General features: G+C 48.9%; 1 protein-coding gene across 10 annotated transcripts in view; it reads left to right on the top strand.

Moving 5' to 3' along the window:
• GRAMD1B (GRAM domain containing 1B) overlaps positions 1-24,119 on the top strand; it is a 111,990-nt gene that overhangs the window by 71,366 nt on the left and 16,505 nt on the right. For 6 of the 10 annotated variants that reach the window (XM_021376226.1, XM_021376222.1, XM_021376225.1 and 3 more), the window contains 2 exons: positions 9,082-9,292; positions 16,457-16,477. In XM_021376226.1, coding sequence (XP_021231901.1) covers positions 9,082-9,292; positions 16,457-16,477 — 232 coding nt within the window. Of the gene's footprint in view, positions 1-2,309; positions 2,637-5,837; positions 6,486-9,081; positions 9,293-16,456; positions 16,478-22,250; positions 23,106-24,119 lie in introns of those variants that run through there. The other 4 variants (XM_021376228.1, XM_021376232.1, XM_021376224.1 and 1 more) reach the window with 4 other exon arrangements.

The following is a 24,119-nucleotide window of genomic DNA, read 5'->3' as shown; positions in this document are numbered from 1 at the left end:
CGTAGTGACATGGATGGTGCTCCAGAGAACCAGAAACGTACCGAGATTGTTTCTCCCTTTGTGAGTTCTTGGTTGGATTTTGAAGAATCTAGTTAAGTTCTTAAAGCACTTGAGGTATCGTGTGATTTTTTTGAATTACCCATCACTTTGCCTTTTGCACGTCACCCCAGCAAAGCCTAAGAAGCTTTTATTCAAGTAAGCCTTGCATTTTTACAACTTTTGGAAGCAAAACTTCCTTTGGATGCATCTTACCTCGTGTCTACGTGAAGAGTGGGAAGGTCTTAACCTCGGGTGTTGGACCGATCTTGCCACTTTATGACCTGCTTTGAGCCTTGACGTGTTCTCCATGCATGACTTTGAATGTCATACAGAAACAAACAAAAAAGGTTTACAGACTGGAGACAAAATGGGGTCATTCAGCTGCCTCCTTTGAAGCGCTGTGACGTGCAAAGCATAAGACTTGCCCAAACTGATTTTTGTTTGAGGTACGGAACGGAATTTAGAAAAGCACGGAACCTTCCTTAGTATTGTTTTCCAAAGGTGGATAATCTAGCCTTGAATTAAGTGCAGTTCTTAGTGTTGTTGACTTGTAAAATGCATCTCTCTCATCTGGGCTGAGTTTGTCTCGCTTCAGCTAGGGCAGACTTGCAGAGCTGGAGCCTGAATTCAGACACTAATGGGTGGGTGAAGTGACACTTGTCTATTGTGATGATGTTATGGATTATTTTTGGTGCTCTTTGTAAGTCTCACATACTTGTAAACATGTAATTATTTGAGAAACATCACCGTCCCATTTTAACAGAATTCTTTATTGTAAGTACAGATAAACCCATGAGAACACAAGCTGAATGAATGTGTACTGATGGAATTAGGGGAATAAAATCAGGTTTGCTTTCATGAAATTAGGTTTTGTGAGCCAATGTTACGTTTGGGAGGTTGATGTGTTTTGGTGCTGGTGATCAGAAGCGTTGTAATGGGAGAGGGTGTAGAAGGAATCTTGTTCCCAAGAAGGATGTCACAAAATTAGCATCAGGCTGATGGTTCTCTTAATGATACACAATGCATTTGTTAGAACAATGGCTTATACACAGGGAAGGGAGGTGCATGTATGTGCATTCTCTCAGTAATGTTAAAAAATGCTGTTATTGTTCTCCTGTCCTGATGCAGGTAGGTGTATGATGAGAGTGGTTTTCAATTTAAAATCATGCACAGCATTTGAATTGCATGGGGGCACGTCTGCTGGTGCAGATCATTGATTCATAGGAGCAAAGCACCTCCTGCTCCCACTGCTTTTGATTACAGTGAGGTGCTGGATGATCAGCCTTTTGGAGAGATGGTCTTATGGGACGTTAGTGTTGAAAGCAGTGACTGATTCCGAAGAGAAAATCGTCAGCCCCGTTTGAATGCCTGGCGTGGGTAAAAATACAACACAAGGAAGCTGAGGGCAGAGCAATGCACGTTTACATCAATTAAGGTACAGCGGAAGCAGTAAGTCTCCAAGGGGTCATTTGCAGCATCTAAATTTGGCTGCAGACACCTGGCTTAGGTACTCTGAATCGTGCTCCAGAGTTGCCTTCCTGGCTCGGTTGACACCACAGGGAGCTCTTACAGGAGACGTCCCTGGTAGGTGATGAGAATACAGACTGAAGAGACCAGTGAGGATTGTTACAGAGTACACATTTTTAAAACCACTGTGGCCAAACTGGTAGAGGATCTTTGGCCTAAAGGTGTCCAGGAGCAGGCGTGCATGTCCTCCAGAAACCTCACTGACTAACGCTACAAATTCGCCAGCTTCCCATGATATAACTTCTAAAAATCCCCAGGCCTGTTTATACATGGGTAGGCATGAAAAATTAAACCTCATTAGCTTTGTGGACGGAGCGAGCTAAATTGAGTTGAGGTCACCTTAATTCGGAATGTGTCCTCGCGGTGTTTCATTCTGTTTAGATAATCCACTTTGCCCGTTAATTAGGGTTTAATTTTCCTGACTGTTCTTGTATCGACATGCTTGCAGGTTTTGAAACTTTCTCCCGCATGTAGGAATGGACGGGTGTGTGCACGGGGAGAACGAATGGATTGTTTTTTAACCTGGAGGAGCTTTGCTTGTAGGCTTTGCCAAACTTGTGGAACAGCACCCAAAAATGCCAAGATGATGATCGGGGGGGGGGGCACTGGGAAAAATCACGGGAGCTCCCCCTCCCCCTTCTGGTGGGAAAGGGATGGATACCCAGGCATTAAGGGGCTCGCGTTATGTAAAGCGGCAGCCCACAGGCTGCGTGCATGCGCACGCTTGTGCGCGTGTGTGCGCGTGCAGCGGCGGGTGTGAAAGAGCCGGCGGTGAGGGGGAGCGGCACCCGGCATCACCAGCAGCACAAAGAGCGGGGCGGGGGGAACGGGAGGCCGAGCCATGGCAGGCGCCCGGGCAGCGCGTGGGGCAGCTGGGAGAGAGGGCTGGGGGTGTCCGTGAGGGGACCCCCGCCCCAATCCTTCATCCCCTCGGCACGGGCTTGGCGATGGTGCTGGAGGTGTGCTGCTCCCCCCCCACACCCAGCGCTCTGCCCCCGCCACACGCCAGCGCATGAATGAATGAATTCCTAGCTGCTCCGCGCCGCGCTCCGGTCCCTAATGGCTACCAGGTTAGTGTTCCTCTCCTGTTCCGTCGCCGATGTCTCTCTTCCTCTCTCTCTGCCTGTGCGTGCCGTCTGCCGGCTCCGAACGTGTGCCTGCGCGTGTACGCGTGCATATATGTGCGTGAAGGATGGTGCCATGCTGGGCACAGGTTTGCTGAGCAAATCTACCGTCCGAGCCGTACGCTTTCCAGGCAGATTAAATCTGGAGTCCATGTTGGTTGCTTGCTGTTGCTGCTGCTTCTTTCTGTTCGGGGGACTTGAAAGCAGACAGCGTGACATCATGTTGCAGAGATGCTTCGTTTCTTTTCCCTTCCCTTCCCCAGCCCGATTCCTTTTTCCCTTGTTCTCCCCCATGCGTGCGCCCTACCTCTCCTGCAGTGGAATTGCCAGAGCAGCCTTTTCGATTGTTTGAAACAACGAGGATCAAATCTGATTGTTGTTTGCAGCTTTCTCTCCCCGCACCCCTCCTGCTTTTCCCGTCATGTCGGCTGCCCACCCCCACTGCCCACCCCCACCACCAAGGGACAGCTCTCGCTCGCTGGGCAGTGGGAGGCCGGAGGGGCTGAGCCCGCTGTCTGGCCCCAGAGCAGCTCACTGGAGGCAGCAGCTGCAGGAAGATGGTGTTTTTGTTTGCCCATGTGCTCCCTTGCTCTTAAAAGGTCTCGGAGCATGCACGCTGTTCTCTCAGTTCTGCTTTGCATTCCTCTCAGCGTTGATGTATTTGCAGAGGTGGGGAGAGACAGAATTTGTTCAGTGCTGCTCCATCCTCCCAGCACCATACAGGTGGCTATTTTGTTATTTTTTTTTGGCAGTAGGAAACAAGGGCTCATTGCACTGTGCATATCTGTGGGCAGTGAGAGTGTGATGCATCCCTATTCTCTAAAAATACTGTTTTCCTTAGATTACTGGTGACTAGCATCATCCTGTCCATCGTGGAAACTGGTGATTCAGTAAAGAGAATATATACGAGTATCTTTGCTGTGTAAGTCACATGCATCTTCAGGACAACCCCTTTGGAAGCTGGTAGATTTACCATGGAGCTCCTGAGTTGGGCTCAGCAGAATAGAAGGAAATTTTAAGCTAAAGTGCAATAATTCTTGATGCCCAGTGGCCCATGCCACTGAAAACCAGAAAGCTGGATAAAGCAAGAGTATATGCCATGTGGGGACAAGCCTGAATCGGGTCCTGGGGACAAAGGGCTGTATGTGACTGATGGTTTTCTGCCCTTGGCCTTGTCTTTTTTTTTTAACTTTCATCTGGAGAGTGCTGCTGCATGGTTAGAGCAAAGGAGAGAGGTCTTGTGGAGGATATTGGGGTGAGGGGGTGGGAGCTTGTTGCATTGTTGTTTTTAGACCAGTAAAATGATGGAACGCTGGAGGATGAGGGAAATAAACCAATTTGGTTTCAGGGTTGAAGATCACAGCATCTTCCATTAATCCCTGAAATCTGATGGTGATGACCAGCAGGAGTGAGTGGGAGGATGTAAAACTCCAGCTTTGTCTTCCAGTCCTGAGATACACGGTCTCCCTGTTCACCCACACCTTGTCACTGGTGAGGCATGGTGCGAGGCTTTGCCAGATGAGTAATTTGTGATTTATAAAACCCTTGCTGCGAGACTGGATTGCATTCAGTAGGATGCTACCCGTGCAGGGGATAAAGGCCTCTCTCAGCTTTGCTGAGGTTATGGCAGGAGGCGGGCAGGAAGGAAGAAGGTTTGTGCTCTCCTTGAGGTAATGCAGGAATCACCCAAAAACCAGTCTGGGTATTGATCATTAACTATCGAGTATTTTATTGCATTTTTCTAACTCTCTGTTGAAAAGATATGCAAGGCACTGAAAGTAATATCAGATATTGCAGTTCCTATAACACCTTTGTTAATTACAGGAGCTATTGCCATTGCAATGGGAAGGAAAGGAAACAAAGCCCTTATCTTTTCCCCTTCTGGAGGTACATCTGCAGCTGAGTGACCTGGGGCCGTGGCAGGGCTGGGTCTGAAGCAGGCACGCTGTCAGCTTCACAGGGATATGGAAGTTTTACTTTCCATTATTTTGCATTGCTTCCCAAAATTCATCTTATTATTCATCCTACTTTGTTCCAGGTGGTTTGCCTCCCTTTAGAGCAGTCGTAACTATTAATTTGTGGGTGATTTAATGGTTTAGAATATGATTTATAAGGCTTTTTTGGTTCTCTGCAGATGAATGGTCCTCTCTAGCATATGCCTGCTGTAATATCGGACATTATTGTTAAGATCTCTTTTGTTCTATTTAGAAAACACGTTCTTTTTCTTGGGAAATTGTTTCAAGCACAGTACAGTGGGAGTTTCCATACGATATGAGACCGTATGTCCATTGGAATTGCTAGTCTGTCTCTAGTGGTAACCAGTATCAGATTCAGAGAAAGACAAAGGCAATGTTAATAATACATTTGACCAACCTTGTGGTGCTGCATGTGTGCTGAAGGCAAATTCCTTCCTAACGCTCGCAGTGATTTGCTCATCCCCTGAAGCACAGTAATTGCATTAATTTTATCTCATAAATATGTAAACATGCTATTGAATTTCATAGGAGGAGGAAACCGTTCTGTGAACCTTCAAAATAATCACAGTAATTCTTTGACGTGGATGAACCTCTCTGTTAAAAACTAACTGCTTAAAAAGCATGCAGAAAGTATACCCTTAGCATTGTTTTTAAAGCAATTGTCATGCAACACTGCTCAGTGTCTGCATAGCTCTATGGTTGTCTCTGCTAATGCTTTAATGCTTTCTTTGTATCTTTTTTTTGCTGGGAGATGCTGTGTAAGCGTAGCATTCTGTTAGTGCCTTTAGAACAACGGCAAACCAAGGGGTGCATGGAGGGTTTCGTTCTCAGATGATCAATCCGAAGTGCATGTAGGTTGGTGATGACCAAAAGTTGCTGCCATCTGCTTATTGCTTGGTGGGCTGCATAATGAGCTTCTGAACCTCATCTTTTTCCACTGATGTCAGACTGTATCGCAGAAAAGCATTTTTGTGGGCGTCTAATTAACCCCCTTGCTAGCTGCTGCTGAGGAGAATTAACTCTTTTTGTCAGCCAGCCAGGCTTGAGGTGCCTTCTTGACCTTGTGTTATTTCCTGCCCTTTTCGAGGCCTTACCAGCACACTTCTGTTTTGTGTGAGGATATCCTTCGACCTTGAAAGCATGTAAGCACAGGCTTGACTTTGTTTGCAGCCTAGATTTCGGTGGGCCTCTACACAGAGCTAAATGCGTGCTTAAGTTCTTTGCTGCCTCGCGGACGCAGCGCTCAGCAGTGTGCAGAATGAAGGCCGATGTTTGCAGTGCTGCCCATGTGGGGCCCCTGTTGCATGCGTGACAGGTGGCTGCTGTGGGCTGTGGGGGGGGACGTGCAGCTTCTGCACCTCTGTTCTGGCAAAGCAAGTTCCTCTGGGAGCCGTGACAGTGGTGGAGGCTGCGATTAGCTTTCCGGATCAGGACTTTCTTCAGGAAGTCTGAGGGAGTTAGAAATATGCCACAGGAAATGGTGTCACTGATCTGCGTCTGCCTTCTGGGAAGCCGGTGGTGGCAGAGAAACTGGGAGCACCGTGCGAGTGAAGCTGCCCCTTGTTCCCACGAGCCGCCCTCCTTCCAAATCCTTCGGTACCCTTCTAACGCAGCGATTATGACCGCCTGAGTTCTAATTCACATTCTGCAGCTGCAAGATTGAAATGGATTTGCTCCGCGTCCTCTTAATCCCAGCTGATCGTTACCTGCGAGGAGCCCAGTGCACTGGGGCCTGGCAGCTCGCAACGCCCAGCGCTGTGCCCACAACATGGCTGTGCCGTGCTGCTGCATGAGCCGGGGGGGAGAGGCCCTTCAGCAGGTACGTGCAGCCCACGGGGGGCTGTGCTTGGCAGGGGGTTGCACCCAGGAACAACAAGGGGCTGCTTCCTAGGTGGGCTTGTTTGTGTTCCGTCCCTCACTCGGCCTGTCGCATCCGCTGAAGGCTGCCCTGCAGGGGTGTGCGAGGCCCTGAATGCTCTCTGCTCAATTAGTTCTGTAAAGCGTTATTTATTACTATTATTATTATTTTTTTTGGTCAAAGTGGGTCAAGCCGTTTTGGCATTTCAGGCGCCTGATTCCTGGTTCAATTGCAGGCCTCGGTCACTATGGCAACTGCAGCAAGCGTTCGTCATGGCTGTGCTTTGGGCCAGGTTCAAACTTGGGGCTGCAGCAGCAGCAGCAGCAGAGAGAGTTTTGAGGGGCTCGGGGTAGGGGGCTGCAGGTCTGTGCAGCAGTGCAGTGAGCTGATTTAGTTTTTTAAAGCATGCAGAAGATGCTCAGTGGGTGGAAAGCAAATTCTGAGGCCAATCTGCTCTCAGAGGTTCCTCTTAGCAGAGCTGGCACTGGGACATGTGGCATGGGCAGGGCACGCCGAGCTGGGTGAGCACCTATGTGCTGACTTGAAGCTTGGTAGTGCTGCTGCTGTGGAGCTGCAGCAGCTTGGGTTACTCAGACACGGCTGAAAAACCCACCTGAGGAGCTCTGCGAGACCTTGAGCTGTCAGCTGGAGCTGGCTTCCACAGCCACATGCTGCCTGGGCTAGGTGTGCTGGAGGCAGCCTTAAAGCACGCAAGGGAGAGCTGAGAATGTGTTTTTCATGTCTGTGTGAGTGTACATCAAAATGAGTATTAATTTATTGCAGCCCACAGAAGGCAAAGTCTGTCTCATTTCTCATTTGATTACATTTTGGCGGCTTTCGTCTGAGTTTCACGTGTGCATGATGCTTCTCCACCCAGCTTTTGAACTGGTTATTTTATGCTTTACTTTAGAAGCAGGCTGAATTCGGCGCTCTGTCATAACTGTAGCAAGCAGAGCCTTGGCTGAATTTGACCTGGTCTTTATGGAGTTGCTTGAAGCTGAAACTCAAAGTGAAACCTGTGTGTGAGCTCCCACGAGCTGAAAATGAAAAGGAGGTTGTGCACGAGGAGCTCAAGTTCTGTAGGGTTGTAGCAGAAGACGAGAACGTCTGCTCAGAGCAATCCAGCGCAGTGATACGTGACTCAGGAATGTTCGATTCAAATTCCTGGCTTGTAATTCAGGGGACCGCTCAAAACAGTTTGCGTTGAGTCGAGCGTGCTGAGGCAAGATTGAGGAAATTTGCTGTAATGCCAGATAAGCAATTGCACAGCATGAACAGGAGCCTCAGAATCTGGAGTTATTAATAACCGTAGGAATGGCAATCCAAAATCATTTCCGTCTCTGGAAGCACTCGTAATGAACTGCAGGATGTAGTGCCCTTTGCACATCACCTTGTGCATGTAGCTGGTGATTGTGGCTGATGGACGTAGATGTGGCTACATTGGGTTGTTAAAAAAATAATAGTCGGTGCTTCTTGAATTTAGCCAGGAAAGGTGGCAGCGGGAGGGCAGAGAGAGTGAAATGCCCATTTAACTTGGGTCAGCTGAAAGTCTGGAGAGGAACCTGGTACTTTTGTATGTCTTAATAAGCCAAAAAGACTGTAGTATTTTCACTTCATTATAGACCTAAACTGCTGCAGGTGCTGCGGCATAGAATAGATGTAGTGTGCGGTGTTTGGAGGGGTCTGGCAGGAAAAAAGGCATCAAAGAGAAGGAGCAGTGGGGGGATCTGAGCTCTCCTGTCTTACGGTGGGATTGCTGCTCAGCTCAGTGTAAATACGTAGCTGGCTTTCTGCTTTAGGTGTTGGGGCACTGGCTGAAGGCATGGGAAGAGAGGTTCCATTCCCCTCAATGATTCGTCATTTCCGTGAATCTCTTTCCTTTTCTTCTTTTAAGTCGTGAAATCTTTTATGTTCTGGTGAACCATTTTCGTGCTAACCCTCACTGGTGTGGGAAAAGGATGGTTTGATACAGGAAGTCGTGACTGCATCGTCTGTGAGTGGTGGCACACCCCCCTCCCCCCTCCCCGGTGCCCCAGGGGTTTTGATGAACTTTAGTGGAGCGTTTCCTAAAAGATAAGATTCCATTTTTTTTTGTGCACGCTGTTAGGAAGGAGCACTCCTGCCGAAATAAAAAGTAAAGGAGGGATGGGGTGGGCTGTATGTTGAACGTGCTGACAGCTCCCTTATTCTCGAGCGCAAGCTGAGGTTTTCTGAGCTCCGCTTATGGTTTTCAAGTCTCAGAGCCTACAGGAGACAATGAGTTCATTTTCCCCCTGACTTCTTTGTGGGTAGATCAGTTGAAGAGTGGGTGGAAAAAGACACTGACAGACAGCTGAAGTTCCTTCTGCCAGCAGTGAGTGATACCTGTCTGCTGCCTAATTTTACTGGGAGAGATCAGTCCTGAGTGTGGCAGTGGGTACGTGGCTTCGGGCAGCTGGCTTTATCTGCTGTGATACTGAGAAACCTATGGGTAACGCTTCACCTCAAGGGAGAGTGACGCATTTGCTTTCCCTCGGAGCTGAAGGTTGACAGCCGTGCTCTGTCTTTCTTTTCGCAGTACTGCCAGTAACTCAAACCGCAGCACGCCTGCCTGCTCCCCCATCCTGCGCAAACGCTCCCGGTCCCCAACACCGCAGGACTCCCAAGGAGACACCATGGTGGAAAAAGGCTCAGACCACTCGTCAGACAAATCCCCTTCCACGCCGGAGCAGGGTGTACAGCGGAGCTGTTCCTCTCAGTCAGGCCGCAGTGGGGCCAAGAACTCCAAGGTAAGGAGCGAGCAAATAACTGTGATCAAGATGTACACGTGCCCGCTGCTCTAGACTCTGTTGTGTGGTACACTGGCTGTGTCCAGTGCCATTTTTTTTTATTTACCTTTGGCTAACTCTCTCCCTTCTTCCCCCATTCATAATTCTAAAAATTCTAACTGGAGGCCACTTGGGTAGGTCAGACCTACCCTCTGTCGTCCTTTCAATGAGCTCAGTCCATGAATTGCTGATGGCTTGGACTGTGGCTCAAAAATGGCTTCTTTAGGCTAATCATTTTGCAATCAGGGCCCTGTTTTCTTGGCACGCTCTGTGATCTTGAACAAGACCTTGAAAATCAGCTGTTGCAATTACTTTTTATCAACTAGATCACGAAGGGTCATGGAACACATAAAGATTCCTCTGTGCAGACAGCTTGTAAAAAGCCCACACATCTCTGCAGTCCTGGCCAAGATGTGTTGAGATGAGTTTAGACTGCACAGAACCAGTTTGCTAGTCCTCTGCACAGTGTCTCTTAAGGGTACAGTATTACAGGTGTCTGACAAAGTCCATGGAAGTCTTGTACAGATGATACTTTTCCTCAGGAAGGGTTCTGTATTTTAACAGTATTGGAGCCAGTACCAGCCTTGCCTTTGCTGTGCTGGAAAGACAAGGGTTTCAGGTGTGGGGACTCTTGATTTTCTGTGAACAGTGGGATTTGGTGAAGCACACGAGGGCTGTGGGAACCAAGTGTAACCTTTGATAATAACGCTAACGTCAGTAGTGTGGTAGCTGCCAGGAGCATTTGCGTTTTACTCATTTTACAGAGTGAACTATTTCACCCCGAACCATTCCACAGTGTCACAGATGACTGTGTGGTATAACTACTGGCTTGTAGGAAACGAGCTGTTGGGTCCTTTGCCCAGTTTATTGCTGGATTGCGTCACACGCACACAAAGTCTTCATCCACTCCTCCTGTTATTCACCGTCAGCAGAAGAAACAGGATCCACTGGCCCACACTCCCTGGGCTGATTGTTCTCTCACCTCTAAGGAAGGAGGATGTGTGTTAAAAGGATGGGACGATAGGATTTTTCAGGACGATTCATGTGAGGCTAGGCAGTTTTGGGGCTGCCCTTGAGGTCAGACTCGCTTCCTGCGTGCCCAGTGACCTTCAGTCACCACCCCAGAGTGGAGGAGATGCCCACGGGTGTGATGGCACTGTCAGGCCTGTGTGCGTGGGCAGTCTGTCCCCAGAAGGAAGCCATGCAGGAGGGAGGAGGCAGGATGCATGCTGTGTTCATTGCCACGCTGGGGGTCAGTCCATCAGGGGAATCGCTTCCTCAACAAGGGGTGTTCCAGGGATGAGGTGCATTGCCCCAGCCCCTGATGTGCTGTGATTCAAGGCCACACGAATGGGATTCTTAACAACGCAGTGACTGCTGAAGCTTAATAGTAATTCATGGTGCTTTTAACAAGGAAAGGAAGTGGGGGGATACAATGCTTTCTATTGGGTTTGTGGGTTTTCCTTCTCTCGATTCGTGAGGTAATTTTTCTTCTTTCCTTAATTTCTCTCTTTTCATTCCTGCATGCTTTCTCTCCGATTAAGTCACACAAGCGCCTCTCCAAAGTAAGCCTTCTTTTTTCTCTCCTGTGCCCCACTGTAGAATTGTCTCCTCCTGCAGAAACCCTTCCCGTGGTACTGAGCAGTGACTCCAGTAAGGCATTCTCCTGGTGCGGCTGTGAGAATGTCGGCAAGAGCTCACCCCGATGCCTGTAGCTGAGAAGCTGGTTTCACTTATATCACTGGGATCTCATTAATATTTGCTCACATGGTGTGAAAACTGGCCTGTTCCCCGCGCTCCTTCAATTACTTCCAAGTAATTTCAGGCTTTCCCTCTCCCTTAAAATGAGCTGCTGTCTTTACAGGGAGAGATCCTCTGGCTTTGGTAGGCTGAACTGTACCATAATCCCTCCTCTTTCCTCTCTTCTTTATGTCCTTTGGAAATGGGAGCTGACCTCCCTAACTGTGGTTTTGTTTTATGATAAGGAGTTGATTTGGGGCCATTGAGCTCAGTATACTGACCTGGCATGTTTTTCTGTGTGATGTAAATATTAGAGATCAGTGATTTCAAATGAACCCAGCTTAAACCTGTTAGAACAGACTTGTCCAAAATGAATCGTGAGAATTCATGGGCTCGCTCTGAACGGTAATAAGTAGAAAATCCCTCTGTGGGTGCTTGGATTGGAGATAAGCTCATCTGAGACGTGATCTCAAATCTCTATGCTACCCTCAGAAGAGAGTAAAAATCAGAAACGCTGTTGGGATGCTTATTGGACAAAGTGTCAGGCTGTTGGCATTTCTATGTGTGTATGCAAGTGAAGTTAAAATCAGAATGGCTTGGATGGCTTCATAATCCAGTAAATCAGTGTCTTGGCTTTTCCCCAGTTGATACCTTGGATTCAATTCCAGGCAAGCTCCTAGGAAGCAGTGAAGTTTACAATTTTACTGATTTTTCTGTGGTCAGAATGCCCCTTGTAGCCAGCCCTGCCTTGCATGATTGCTGGTGGCTGCTGGAAACTTCACGTCTTTCTTTAGACAGGTTGTCTTTTGCATGGTGACTGTAGCTTGGGTGCTACGCAGGAGGCTTGTGGGCCTAAGGTCTCAGGTGAGGTGTGACACCAGTTCTATGGACGACACAGGTGTGGAGTGGCAGAGCCCTGCAGGGCTTGCTGGTGAGTAGAGGCACATGGGCAGGCTGGGGGTGCTTGGCCAAGCAGTGGAGAGGTGGGAAGAGCCTTGGCAGGGAGTGATGCGTGCGGTGCGTGTTTGTATTGCTGCTGTGAAAAGCTTGCAGGGAGAAAAAATGCCGTATAGCAGTTGGAGAAACAAAAGGAGGATGGACCCGAGGTGAGTGCTGGTGCAAGGAAGGCAGATGCAGAGAAGGGGGTCCTGGGCTCTGCCAGCCTGTGTCAAAGCCCCCTGCCCTGACCCCCTATCCCAGCCTTCTGGAGATTCTTCTCCATAAAACGGCCCTTTTTGGTATGGGAGAATCAGGCGCAGTGAGCTCCCTGTCTCTCCCCACATGGTGGAAGATACCTGTTTAAGATGGGGAAGGCCTCAGAACAAACAAAGGAAGGGCACACGTGGTGAAATCTCCTTTCTCAGCCTCTTCTCCTCTCCCCACCCCTCTTCTGCAAGAAGAAAAACGGTTCGGTTTTCCAGCCTGTCTCGCTGATGAAATGGAACAGCTTGAGCCCATGAGTTTGATGCTGTGTTTATACAACCGCTGACAGCTCTGCTTGAAGTCCCTTGCCCTCTTTTGTCTGTTGTGCTAATTGTCGTGCTGCAGTGCTGCCATCAGAGGGAGCGCTTCACCAGGAGTTTTTAAGCACTGGATTGCGTCTGTAAGAAGCCTTTCCTGGAGCTTGTTTGCCACGCCATCCACCACCGTGGCATGGACCAGATGATTTGTAAGCCTGTCTCAGCCTTAGGCAAACGCTGCTGCTCCTCAAACAGCTTTCTGGGCTCAGGGAATGAAAGGTTTTTGCTTGCTGCCGACAGGGAGATAAATTATTTTTAACTCCTTTGGTCTTGCACAAAGATGAAAGTGATTTCCTCTCTGTTGCAAATCTTTCAAGGTTCTTCCTGCTGTCTGTACCTCATAGCGATGCAGACTCAGAAGGCTGTGGACCCATTTAGGTGCAGAGTGATCTCTGAAGGTCTCTGGTCCAAACTCCTGTTCAAAGTGGGGTTGATTTGGTTACACTGAGTTGCCCAGAGACTTCTCTGCATTTTGGATGGAGATACCACAGCCTCTCCGGGTCCCTGCTCCAGTGCTTAACCACTCTTGCTGTGAACAGGCTTTATCCAAGTAGAATTTCCCTTACTGCAGCATATGACCGTTGCACCTTGTCCTTTTAGTGTCAATTTTGAGGAGAGTTTGGCTGTGTCTTCCCATTTGCTCCTCCTGCTGGGTGGCACAATCCCCCCTTTAGGTGTTCTTCTTGTTTTGAACGGAGGTGAGGAGTTTGGGAAGAAACTGCATCCATTTATTTGAGTTATGGAGCTGCAGAAGAGAGGTGAATAGTGTAGATCTGGGAGGTGTGTAGACCAGGAGGAAGGGCTCTGGAATGTATTCAGAGCTCTGTGCCCTCACCCTGGTTCTGTGTCCCTATTTCCCCGGTTATAAAATGGACTTAGTGATGTATCTATAGCCCATGGCATGTCATTCACTTGGCAGAGTGATTCTGTTCCTCTGGGAGCAGCAGTGTGTGGGAGGGATTGTGATCCTGCTCCCAGTCATGCTAAAAGATGGAACTTCTGTTGGCTTCAAGCTAGCAGGCTGAACTTCGTTCATGTGATCCACCGCTTCCCATCTGCACTGTAAAGCTGTAACCTTCCAAGCAAATACAGGATCATTAATCTATGAAGATTTGGAGGCAGCCTTGCAGTCATTAGAGGCTCAGAGAAAATCCCCCATTTTTCTCCTTTCTCAACTTCTCCGAAGTTCTTCCTGGTTACAACCATGGTGTAACTATGCGCTCTGCTATCAGCTCCCACAGCATCACCTCTGCAAACCAGTGACATCTTTTCCACTTTTGTGTGCGCCTCCCTTCCTCCCTTCCTGCTTTATTTTATCTTTTCTGTTCTAATGCTTATGGTTTCTTTTTCCAGTATGACAGACTTAACCTGCTCAAAGTAAGAATATGTTTTTCCTTTTTCTTTTTCGCCCCCCCCCCCCCGCTGTCCTGTCTCTTGATTTTTGCAGTTTGCAGCCCTCTACATTCTGACACTCAGTGATTATACCTTTTTTCTTTCTAAAGTTGAATACAATAGAAGTTAGATTTCAGGAGTCAGGTTTTCACAGCTACTTAGTTTCGCTCTTTTTTGGACACCCTGTAATTTGTTCTAGGTGTAAAATGTAGCTGACAGGAGGAAAGAACCTCCTCACATTTGGAAGACTTGAAGCAAAAGATGAGGCTTGGGTATCCATCTAATGGTGTGGAAGAGGGAAGATGCTGCAGCAGAGCCACAGCTGGGGGGAATTTAGCTGTGAGGGGAAAAAAAAGAGTTGCTGCAATTAATGCAACAGAGGAGAATGAAATCCTACTGCCTTTAGAAGGCACCGTGATGGCAGTGCCTCTGCTTTGTCTCTGCCAATGTTAGTTTGATGGTGGATTCTATTTTTTTCCCCAGGAATGCCTGAGTTGTGCGTTTTGCTCGTTAAGGCAGACAGATGGCAAAACAAATCTGCAGGAAAATCACTTCATCTTAGATCCTGTGCTCCCAAGGACAAGGTGCTGTGTACAAGGGTAGAACCCAATTGCCTTGCTTTTTGGATAGAGCTTGAATAGCATAAGGCCTTTTACCTCGTCCCCCCACAGAGAAGGATGGCTTCAGCTGGACAGTGTATGAACAGAGGGTATGGCCAAGTATGGGAAAGTGTAGCAAGTAAGAGAAGATTCCTGTGGTTAATTAATGAACCGTAGAGTGTATTCAGCTCTTCAGCTTGTATCCTTTCCCCTGGGTTTGGGGAAAGGCCTTAGGGGTGTTGTTCTTTTTAATATCAAATTGTTGTGGCTTGTTTTGTGGCATATGCTATGTTACTGTGGGGCTTTTCATCGAAGACCAGTGCAGTAAACAGGATGATTTCCCAACTGGCCAAAGTGCCCGAGGTGGCAGGCACTCCTTGGGAAGGGTTGGCTCCCACCTGGGAGTGAGATCCGGGTGCTGGGGGGGTTGTCTGGGTGCAATGGTGTACAAGGAGCGCAGGAAACTGCAAGCAGGGAGGAGGAGAGCAGTGTAGGCAAAGCATGTCTTCATAGCAATCTCTGGTCCAATCTGATCTCATTAACACTCTGTGCTTACTTTCCTACGGTAAAACATGGTGAATGTCATTGCTCCTGTTGTGGGCTATCCCAGCACAGCTGGTTTCTGTCTTTCTGGCAGTAGGAACTTAGCTCTCTGAGTGAAACTTTCCCAAACTCCCTTAGAAGTCAGAGTTGAGTTTGTTTGCCTTTGTATTCTAGCCTGGATGGGGTATAAAATGGAAATATACTCCCAGTCCAAAGTCAGAAGCAAAGGGACTTCGAAGAACGAAGTGCAGTAAGACATTGCTTCTGTCTGTGTCCATTAAGCAGAACTGGGCCGGTGCCATGCAGACGTGTGGCCGTGGGTCAGAGGAGGGGACGGGCACAGCTGTGGGGCTGCTGACATCCGCAGTGCTGACGCTGTGCCCCATGGCTCAGCACCGCTAATGGTGTAAGGCTGCGGTGCCCCACGCTTTGTTGTTCTGGGGTAGATGGGCCCCAACCGTGGGGATGCTTCTGCTCCGTGTCCTGTCATTGGAAAGCCAGCCTCGCTGGAGTGGGAGCGTGAAGCTGGTTTCTTCCTCCCACTGTGCTGAAAAATCGCACCTCCAGCTGAAGATGGCCGTGAGCAGCTTTCCAAGCCAAGCAAGCTTTTTCATATGCTCCAGCGTGACATGTGGCCCGTCCTGAAACCATCTGAAATGCCACAAGAAGGACAAAAATGTACATGTGCAGATGATGCAAAACACTGTGCGCTCAAATTTTGCAAAATAAGTCTCTTTTTTTTTTCTTTTTCCCGTTCAGCTTTTCTATTGCTTTCCTTCAGCAGCGTTCCTGTCTCTATATGTGTCTCCCTTTTAAAATTTAAAATACTACTGGAAGTGTTGGCCACTGTGAGTAAAATGGTGTCCCTGCATTCCGAGAGTTCTTCAAGGGCTTGTTGTTTGCAGCGGGTCCATTCAAATCGATGTGATTTTCACAACCTAGGCAGCAGGCCTGGAGAATAAAGCCTCCAACAGAAATGTGGCAGCAATTACAATGAGCTCCTCTGTTGCTAGTGGGCGCTGCTGTTCTGCAAAAGGGATTGCAGCATGTGCGCGAGTTTGTGTGTGTGTGTGCGTGCATGTGGACATGCACACATTAGCCTGAACTGTTTCCTATTATAGATTCTTGCTCCTGGATTTGTTCTTTGTTTCTGTAACTGGAAATAGCTGTGTTAAACCACGCTGTGAAATCCATTGAAATCTCCTGTTTAATCTCACTTTCACTTCGCTAATTACGCAAACCAGATTGGGCCTAGTTTCTCTGTCCGTCTTTCTTTTTGATCCTAAGATCTCTGTGCTAACTAATGCTTCTCTTTTATTTTGTCCTTACAGAAAAGCCAGAGTTGGTATAATGTAAGTACTCCCGTTTCTCTTGTCCCTGGGTGAAAGTGGGCTGGGTGCCTGGGCGGGGGGGAAGGTGCAAAGGGGCTTTGCAGTGGCAGTGGGGCATACTGACCATTTCTGAAAAGAAGAGGTGGAAATGGCTCAGAACTGGCAAAGGACACCTGACATCCTAAGGGAAAGGATGCCAGTGACAAGGAGCAAAAGCTTTGTCCTTTCCAGTTACTCTTCTGATGATCTCTACATCCTGTACCTTCCTTTTTCCTATCAGAGTTGGTCTTGATGTGGTGACAAACAGAGCTGCCACCATGCAAACCCTTTGCATCTCAGGGTGGTGTGGGGCAAGAGAGGAATTACTTTCTATTGATCTCACAGAAAAGCAAACCATATTTTGCTTCTGCCTCAATCTTATTTTTGTTCTGCGAGCATGAGTAGCAGTGTTGTAGGCACACAGCTGGTGGTTTGCAAATTCCCATTGTCAGTCACCTTTGCATGGTTGAACCCTACCCCTCAAGCTCTTTAGGGCAGCTACTAGCAGTGCAGTGCCTTTGTAGCCAAATGCAGCAGCCACTCCGTGTTCCGCAGCATCCCCACCTTCCTGCAGCATGAGACAGAAGAACCAGGGCTTTTAGCTGCTGGGATGCACTCAGATCTGACCCAGGCACGAGGGGCAGACTTCAAATAACCAGCACCAGCATTTTTCACTTTCTTTGCCTTCTCTGAAAGGCCTTTGCTTGGCTGGTTAGGTACCTTGCTGTGTAGCTGTGGCATCTTGTGTCCTGGCTGGGGAGCACTGTGGCAGGAGGCTGAGGCCTTGTCGACGTTAACAGCAGCTCTGGTTTGTCTGGGACCGTGGGTCTGAGTCACTGGACAGACACATCAGGCAGGGGCTCCTGACGGAGCATGCTCTTTGCTAACAGTGAAAGAGGAGGTGCTTTTTTCTTTGTTTCTTCTTTTTGCACTTTACCCCTTTTGCTTCAGTAATAACTAACTGATAAGCCTGCTATGTCTCTGCGGTGAAATCCTATCTGATGATAATTCCAGGTGTTAGACATATCTGGTTTGATGTAGGAATTCTTTGTGCTCTTGGTAGGAAATGGGCAGGCCTCTCTCAAAAAGGGAAGGGAATTTAGTTTAGTAGGGCTGGAGAGGAGAGAGGGATGTGTGAACAGAGAACAGCTGTCCTCTTGGCAGCGACATCACTGCAAACTCCTTTTGTTGGAGGGAAGAGGCAAGGTGGGTAATGAGATTGCGAGGTAGATCGCAGCACGGACAGGCAAGAGCTGCCCTCAGAAGCAGATAGCGGCATGGAGGCAGTGGCACGAAGAGAGGAGGATAAGCACAGGAGAGCAGGCTGGCAGAGAAGTGGCAGTTAGAGGCAGCTGGGGCACATAGGCAGCCCAGCCAGGCGCGTGGAGGCCATGGCCACGGCTCAAGGTGACTTCTGCTGTTGCACAAGAGCTGAGTCAGGCTGTAGCTGCTGAGATGCGCACCCTGCTGCACGCTGCTTTGCTGTGGTCTGCTTCTGTGGGTCTCTCGTGTTTCTGTGTCCTCTCTATCTTATCTTTCTGTTCTCTTGTTTTTCCTCCATATATTTTCAGCATGAGAGACAGTACATCCGGAGAGTAAGCACTGGCTGCATTTTTTGTGGTTCCCCCCGCAATAGTTTTCCTTTAGAAAACAAAACATGTTCTAGTGAGTAGAGACGTTCTGGCCAGATAAAAGCAGCAATGTGGAGACGCAGATGGGCTGCAAACTCCAGGAAGGCATTAAATCCTATTGACAGTATTAATACTAAAAATTTGCTAATGTTTCTTCTTGATAGAATTTCTTTTCTTTGCCAGCTCCTTCCCGGCAGGATTCTTCTGGCACTTAGACCAGTCTGATTCCTCTGTTTATTTTCCACACTGAGTGCAGCTCTAGAAATGAGCCTGTGGGGGCAGCCCCATCGTGAAGCCTCGCCATCTCATTTGACTCACTTGCCTTCTCTTTCATTGTACGAGAAGTTCTCTATGTGTGCAGCAAACACTGCACCTTCCTTGTGCCACTTTGGCGGCCCTGGGTGCCAGACCAAAAGCACAGTCCCTGCCTCAAAGAGCACACAGCCCTCAGAGCTCATCAGTGGTCAGAATGCCAGTTTGCTGAGATGACTTCAGTTTTTGCTGCTTTTAACTGGTCTTCTTGTCTTTGTAGCACCATACCCCTGTTTGCCGATTGGAAGCCTTCCTTCTCTCTCTCCTGAATTCCTTTTTCTCTACTTTTTCCTTACTATGTTACCGACTGTTCCGTCCTTGCGTGTTCTCCTCTTGATCCTAGCAGTGCTTTTTGGGATTGGCATCCCTACCAGACTGACAAGTGGGAGAAAGGGATTGAACCAAGCTCATGGGTTGAAGTGGCAAGAGACCTGCCCTTCCGTGCTCTTGGTGCTTTCTCTTCTTTGCTCTCCAGAGGATGAGTGCAAGTTCGTCAGGTTCGCAGTGAGATTTTAGAAAAGGAACACCAGAATGAATGCACTCAACTTTTGTGGGTTTGTTTGGTGCTTGTGCCCTTACAGTAGAAAAGCAAACATCTCAGGGCTGGCTGAGCTTGCCAGCAGTGGCAAGGATATGTCCCCGAGGTGTTTCTCATGCCTTTGGTGGGGGACATCAGACGAGGAGCCCCTGGCTTGGAGGAACTGCTTTCGTGCAGACTACAGCTTGTTTGCAGTGCTTTAGGCCCCACCCATCTGTGTCATCCGTCAGGATGCAGTTTGAGTCGTCTGCGTGCCGAATTATCATTAATTGGTTTATTAGTCTTAAAAGAGTTTTAAAATTTATTTTTAAAGAAAGAATAGAGCTCCCAAACAAGTCTTCTCTGTAATTTCATTTGCTGAAACAGAGATGTGACTTATTCTGCAGACCCAATGTGCTTAGCGGTGGGGAGTTCGTGTTCCTCTTCCCTGGTGACGTGGAGGAGGAGGCCGCGCTGGTGGTGTGGGATGCAGGAGCTCTGCATGTCGGTAGAAGGAATCACTCCCCCATCAGAAGTCCTTAAAATTAGAGACAAATTGGAGCCGTTTTGTTACCAAAGTCATCTCCTTAGTCCTTCTCTTTCTTGGTGGGCTTTGGGGGAAGAGGAGCGCTTGGGTTTCATGTCTGCCTCTCCATAGCAATGGTTGTTTCTGTATGTTCCCTTCTCTGCTCCCAGAGCTGGGGGGGCTGCTGTGCGCCAGGAGAGTTAGCAGAGAACGTTCCCAGAAAAGAGAATGAGTTGACTGTGGAAGTTAAACAGTTGACACTGGGGAAGATGGAAGATGTGTATATGTCCACGAGGTTTGTTTGCAGTTGAATATTTAGAACCTAAGGTCAGCCCTACTCTGTACGCCTTTTCTTTTGTGTTTATCTGTTTCCAGCCCTTTCACCTGCCTACTCTTTTGCAACCACGCTTGCATTTTTGTCTTCTTGCTGCTTCTTCCTATGACTGACCTGAGTCTCCCCCTCTCCACCCATGTGCAGGCCCGTCCTGGAACACTGAATGGGAAAATTACAGTGTGAAGACACTAAGTGCCTCTTTTAGATGTTCTTAAATTGTAAGTCTGAAAAGTTTGACCGGAGCACGGTTCTTCCCACTTGTCTTTGGGAGAGTAAAGTCTGCAGTGAGGATTGCAATGAGCAGGAACACAAGCTGAGGGAGGCAGAAAGCCTTTCAGAGCACAGAGGAATGGCAGCAGGAGAAGCAGCTGAAAAGAGATAGAGGCCTCAATGTGGTCTTGTGAGGAATTGACCTTTCAGGGATTGTGCAGTCCGTCTGTGACAATGTCAGATGGTCACAGGACTGAACACGGTAAGAAATCAGCCTTTGGTGGGCTTGGTGTGCTGTCTTCTTTAAAGCAGCACCCCCAAAGTGAAGGGGAATTCTCAGCTGTTGGAAAGGATAGCCTATGCCATGTAAACATCGAGAGAAAAAGTAAGGGCTATTTTAGGGAAGACATCTGAAATGAGCAGCTGGCCTTCTGACTAGAAACAGCGATCTTATCGGCGGGATTTAGTGCAGAAATCCGGGCCTGGTCGTGAGTGAGTTAGTGAGGTGCTGTCAGTCAGCGCTGTCAGCTTCTGGGTTCCAGCAAGCGTGTGTCCAGCTGTTCCTGGAGCACTGCCACCTCACTGTCCTCCAGGTGTTTTCGCAGGCCCTTCCCTTCAGACTTGCTGTGATGTTAGGTGTACCGATCACTGGGCCCAGCGTGGCCGCTGTGGTGGAGCAGCACTGAGTTGGAATGAACTTCTGGTGCGAGCTCATGGCGTGATGGATTCAAACTCACTTCTTACCACAAGCTGCCAGTGGTTACTTTGAGGCTTCTCCCTGTGTCATTCATTCACTTCTAAAATAGAAGAAAAAGAGGAAAAAAGGTCCCAGAGAGGATTTCAAGCTGTGGGACAGGTGGCTGGCTTCCCTGCTGGCATTCATCAGCGCAGCAGCCCTGCTGTCACTGGGGTCAGAACTCTCTCACAAGCACAATGTGTGTCCTGCCCTTTCCAGTCGTTTTTCTGTTCTGTCCAGAAGCAATGTAAATCTTCCATAAAAAGCTAGGTGCGAGTCCATCAGTCATGCAGATCAGCGAAGGTTTTCCTCTCCCCTTTTCTCCCTGCCTCTCGCCACCCCTCACCCACCTGCTTTCTGTGCCACGTGCTGTACCAAGACCATTCCATTCCATTTCCTTGTGCTGTCAAACTTCCCTGTGCTGTCCCATCCCCCAACAGTGGCTGCTTTAGATTTCCCATGTATTTCTGGGTTTATTATCAGCAAGATGTGACCCTGGGCCCCGTTCTCCCTTTTCCTCCTCTGAGCCTCCTCTCCACCCTTCGCAGTGCCATCCTGTCCCGTCTCTTTCTGTTTGCAGAAGAGTTAATGTTTGCTGTCCCCACCTCCGGGTTAGCTCATCCGATCGCTGGTGCCATTCAGATCTAGCACGGGGATGGTGGGTGTGTAATCAGAGGGGTGTCCTAGAACGAATCCCTTAAGTCATTTGCGGCAAAAAGGGACATCCAGTACAACAAAGCAGATAGCTCAGTTGTCTGCAGTGCTGATACCTCATCCTCCCTAGGCTGCAGAAATCAGTTTGCTCTCTGTACGTCTTGGGGTGGCAGATGAACGTGCCCTTCTAATGGTGACAGGCCCCGGCAGTGCTTCTGTGGTGCACCTGAGCAGCCTGGTTCTTCTCCCTGTCTGTGGGCAGCCTGCACTTGCTGGCCCTGAAGTGAAACTGTGACTTTGCAGAGGTTTTGTTGGTTTGCTTGGAGACAGCTGTGTGCACAGGTTATTAGGAAGAATGAGGCTGTTTCTTCATTATACTTGTGTCTGGTTTCCACAGGCAGCGTTGTGGCTGAGCAGTGCTGGTGTGGCTTTTCCTTTGTGTTTCTGTGCTTGAGCAGACAGACGGACAGGGTGGAGATAAGGGGCAGAGGGATACAGGGAGCTGTGCTCCAGCAGTCCTCCAGAGACCTGCAGGGAGTTTATTGCTGGTGCCCAAAGGAGCTTTTGCTCTTCCTTCCCAAAGTGACACCAAACCAGACCCATGCTTTTGGGGGGGGCTCAGAAATACATGCAGGAGTAGCTGAGCCCTGAAGTCCTAACCGTGTGGATCTCAGATGGCTGATTTCGTCATTGCTATGTTCTGCAGGCTGGTCTTTCCTTACCCCGGCCCCCCCACTCCCCCACACCTCCCCCAGCACGCTCTGTCCAGCAACTTTCCATTACAGGAAACATCTGCTGGGAGGCAGGGCCGAGCCTGGGTTACTGCAGGGCATTGGCCGACAGAGTTACCCAGCCACAGCAACTTAAAGCATGTGTGAGTCCTTTTGGTATCTCCCCACCCGCTCCTTCCATCAGAAACCTTAGCAGAGACTGAAGCTGCTTTTCAGAGCAGAGGGGGACAGGAGAGGAGAACCTGCGGTGGGCACTGAAGAAGAACTGCTTTTCTGGTTCCAAAGGGGAAAACCAAACCAACCAGCTGAAGTCTGAGCTGCTGACCGTCCTGTTCAGTCCTGGAGCTGCAGCTTGATCTGTGAATACAGCTGGGCCGGCGGAGTGCTGGCGATTGGAGCTTTTTAGTTACCAGCTCTGGCAGCGCTGGCCGCCGGGGCTGGCTCTGAGGCTGCAGAGAAGGCATTGCACAGAGCTGCCTGCAGCTGTCGGCACGTTTACAGCCCTTCTTCAGGGGATATCCCCAGCAGCAAGTCGGTGAGACTGGAAGAGAGGAGAGCAAGCATTGCCCGCCAGCAGGCTTATCCTCATGAGCCTCTTTTTTGAAGTCCTCTGGAGGAGGAGTCCTCTCTCAGATCTGCAGAGGCCGCTGGGGCAGATGACCTGAATGCGAGGAGGGGAGTAGGGGAAGGCACGTAAACTCCTGCCAAGCTGCTGTATCTCTTTTGACATTGAATCTAAACAAGAAGTGGTGACAGCAGGAACAGGAAAAGCAGAGTTTGACTGAGAACACGGGGAGCTGTGCAAGTGCTGAGGGAGCACCATGGATTCCTTGCTGGAGTGCGGGGCTCTCTGGCATCCCGTACTGGATCAAGAGCTCCCATATCTGCCGTGGGACCTGGAGGTGCTTGCCGACTTAACCCAAGAGGTTCTCGGCCGTGGATCAGATGAAATTCCAGCTGTGAGTGTCTCTAAACTGAAGTGTTTGTAACAGAAGTTCTGGTGCTAAGCAGAAGTGTCTACAGGTTTTGGACAGGTCAGAACATCCCAGACTGCAGGAGAGGGAGTGGAGCACCCCTCTGTATGGAGTCTGTACTGCTAAGTCTGGTTGCTAGAATGTAATGAACTCAAAGCTGAGGGCTGATTATAATTCCCACCTCTTTTGCACATCCTCTCTGCCTGTCCCAGGAGATTTTGAGTTTAAGCTCTTGGTGGAGCCCATCTCTGTCCAAGATCTTTCCAGATATTCAGGCTAGAAGTTTGGTAAGTGAAATCCTATTTCTGTCAATTGCTGGTTTGTAGGTTTTATTCAGAAGTAAGGCGCCTGCCTTTGGGCCCACAGGGCTGGAGCATATATCTGAAGTCGTAAGATAATGTTGAAAAATACTGTTTCTAGTTCATTGAATTGGCGTGTGGAAGAGGGAATGCTGTTTATGAGGGGGATTTTGTGCTTCTTTTTTGGCTTTTACAGCATTTGGCAGTTTTGAGAGGATAGTGCTGAACAATCTTTGTATTTCTCCCACCTCTGTGTGTGTTCCCCCTCCAACTTTTCTCAAACAGCATCTTCTATAATCTGACTGATTTGGGGGAGCCCTCAGGTGCGTACCCACCTTTGTGCACTGAGAGAGTTGTACTGTGCAGCTGGAAGAGGTAGGAAGGGATTGTTGAGAGGAGAGGGAGGGTACCCCAGGTTGCTGTGCTGTCCCTGTGTTTGTGGGAGAAAGCATGAGAGGCTGGATGGGAGGCATAGGCCTCCTGAAATTACACCTGCCTCTACTTCAGTCATTTTGCCTGCAAAAGATGTTCTGGCTATTCTGAGCTGCTGTCAGCGTGTGCATGGCGTTAGGAGGTGGTCTTTGGCTAGAACTGTAGGCCCAGGGACAGAGTCACGTTAAAGTTCAGTAAACACCAGAGAGAAGCCAGCTCCTGACGTCCCTGCAGCCAGCAGCACGGCCTCCTTTGGTGCCTTCCATGA

This window comes from Numida meleagris, chromosome 23 (assembly GCF_002078875.1).
Source record: "Numida meleagris isolate 19003 breed g44 Domestic line chromosome 23, NumMel1.0, whole genome shotgun sequence".
NCBI lineage: Eukaryota > Metazoa > Chordata > Aves > Galliformes > Numididae > Numida > Numida meleagris.
This window is presented reverse-complemented; position numbering and strand designations above follow the sequence as displayed.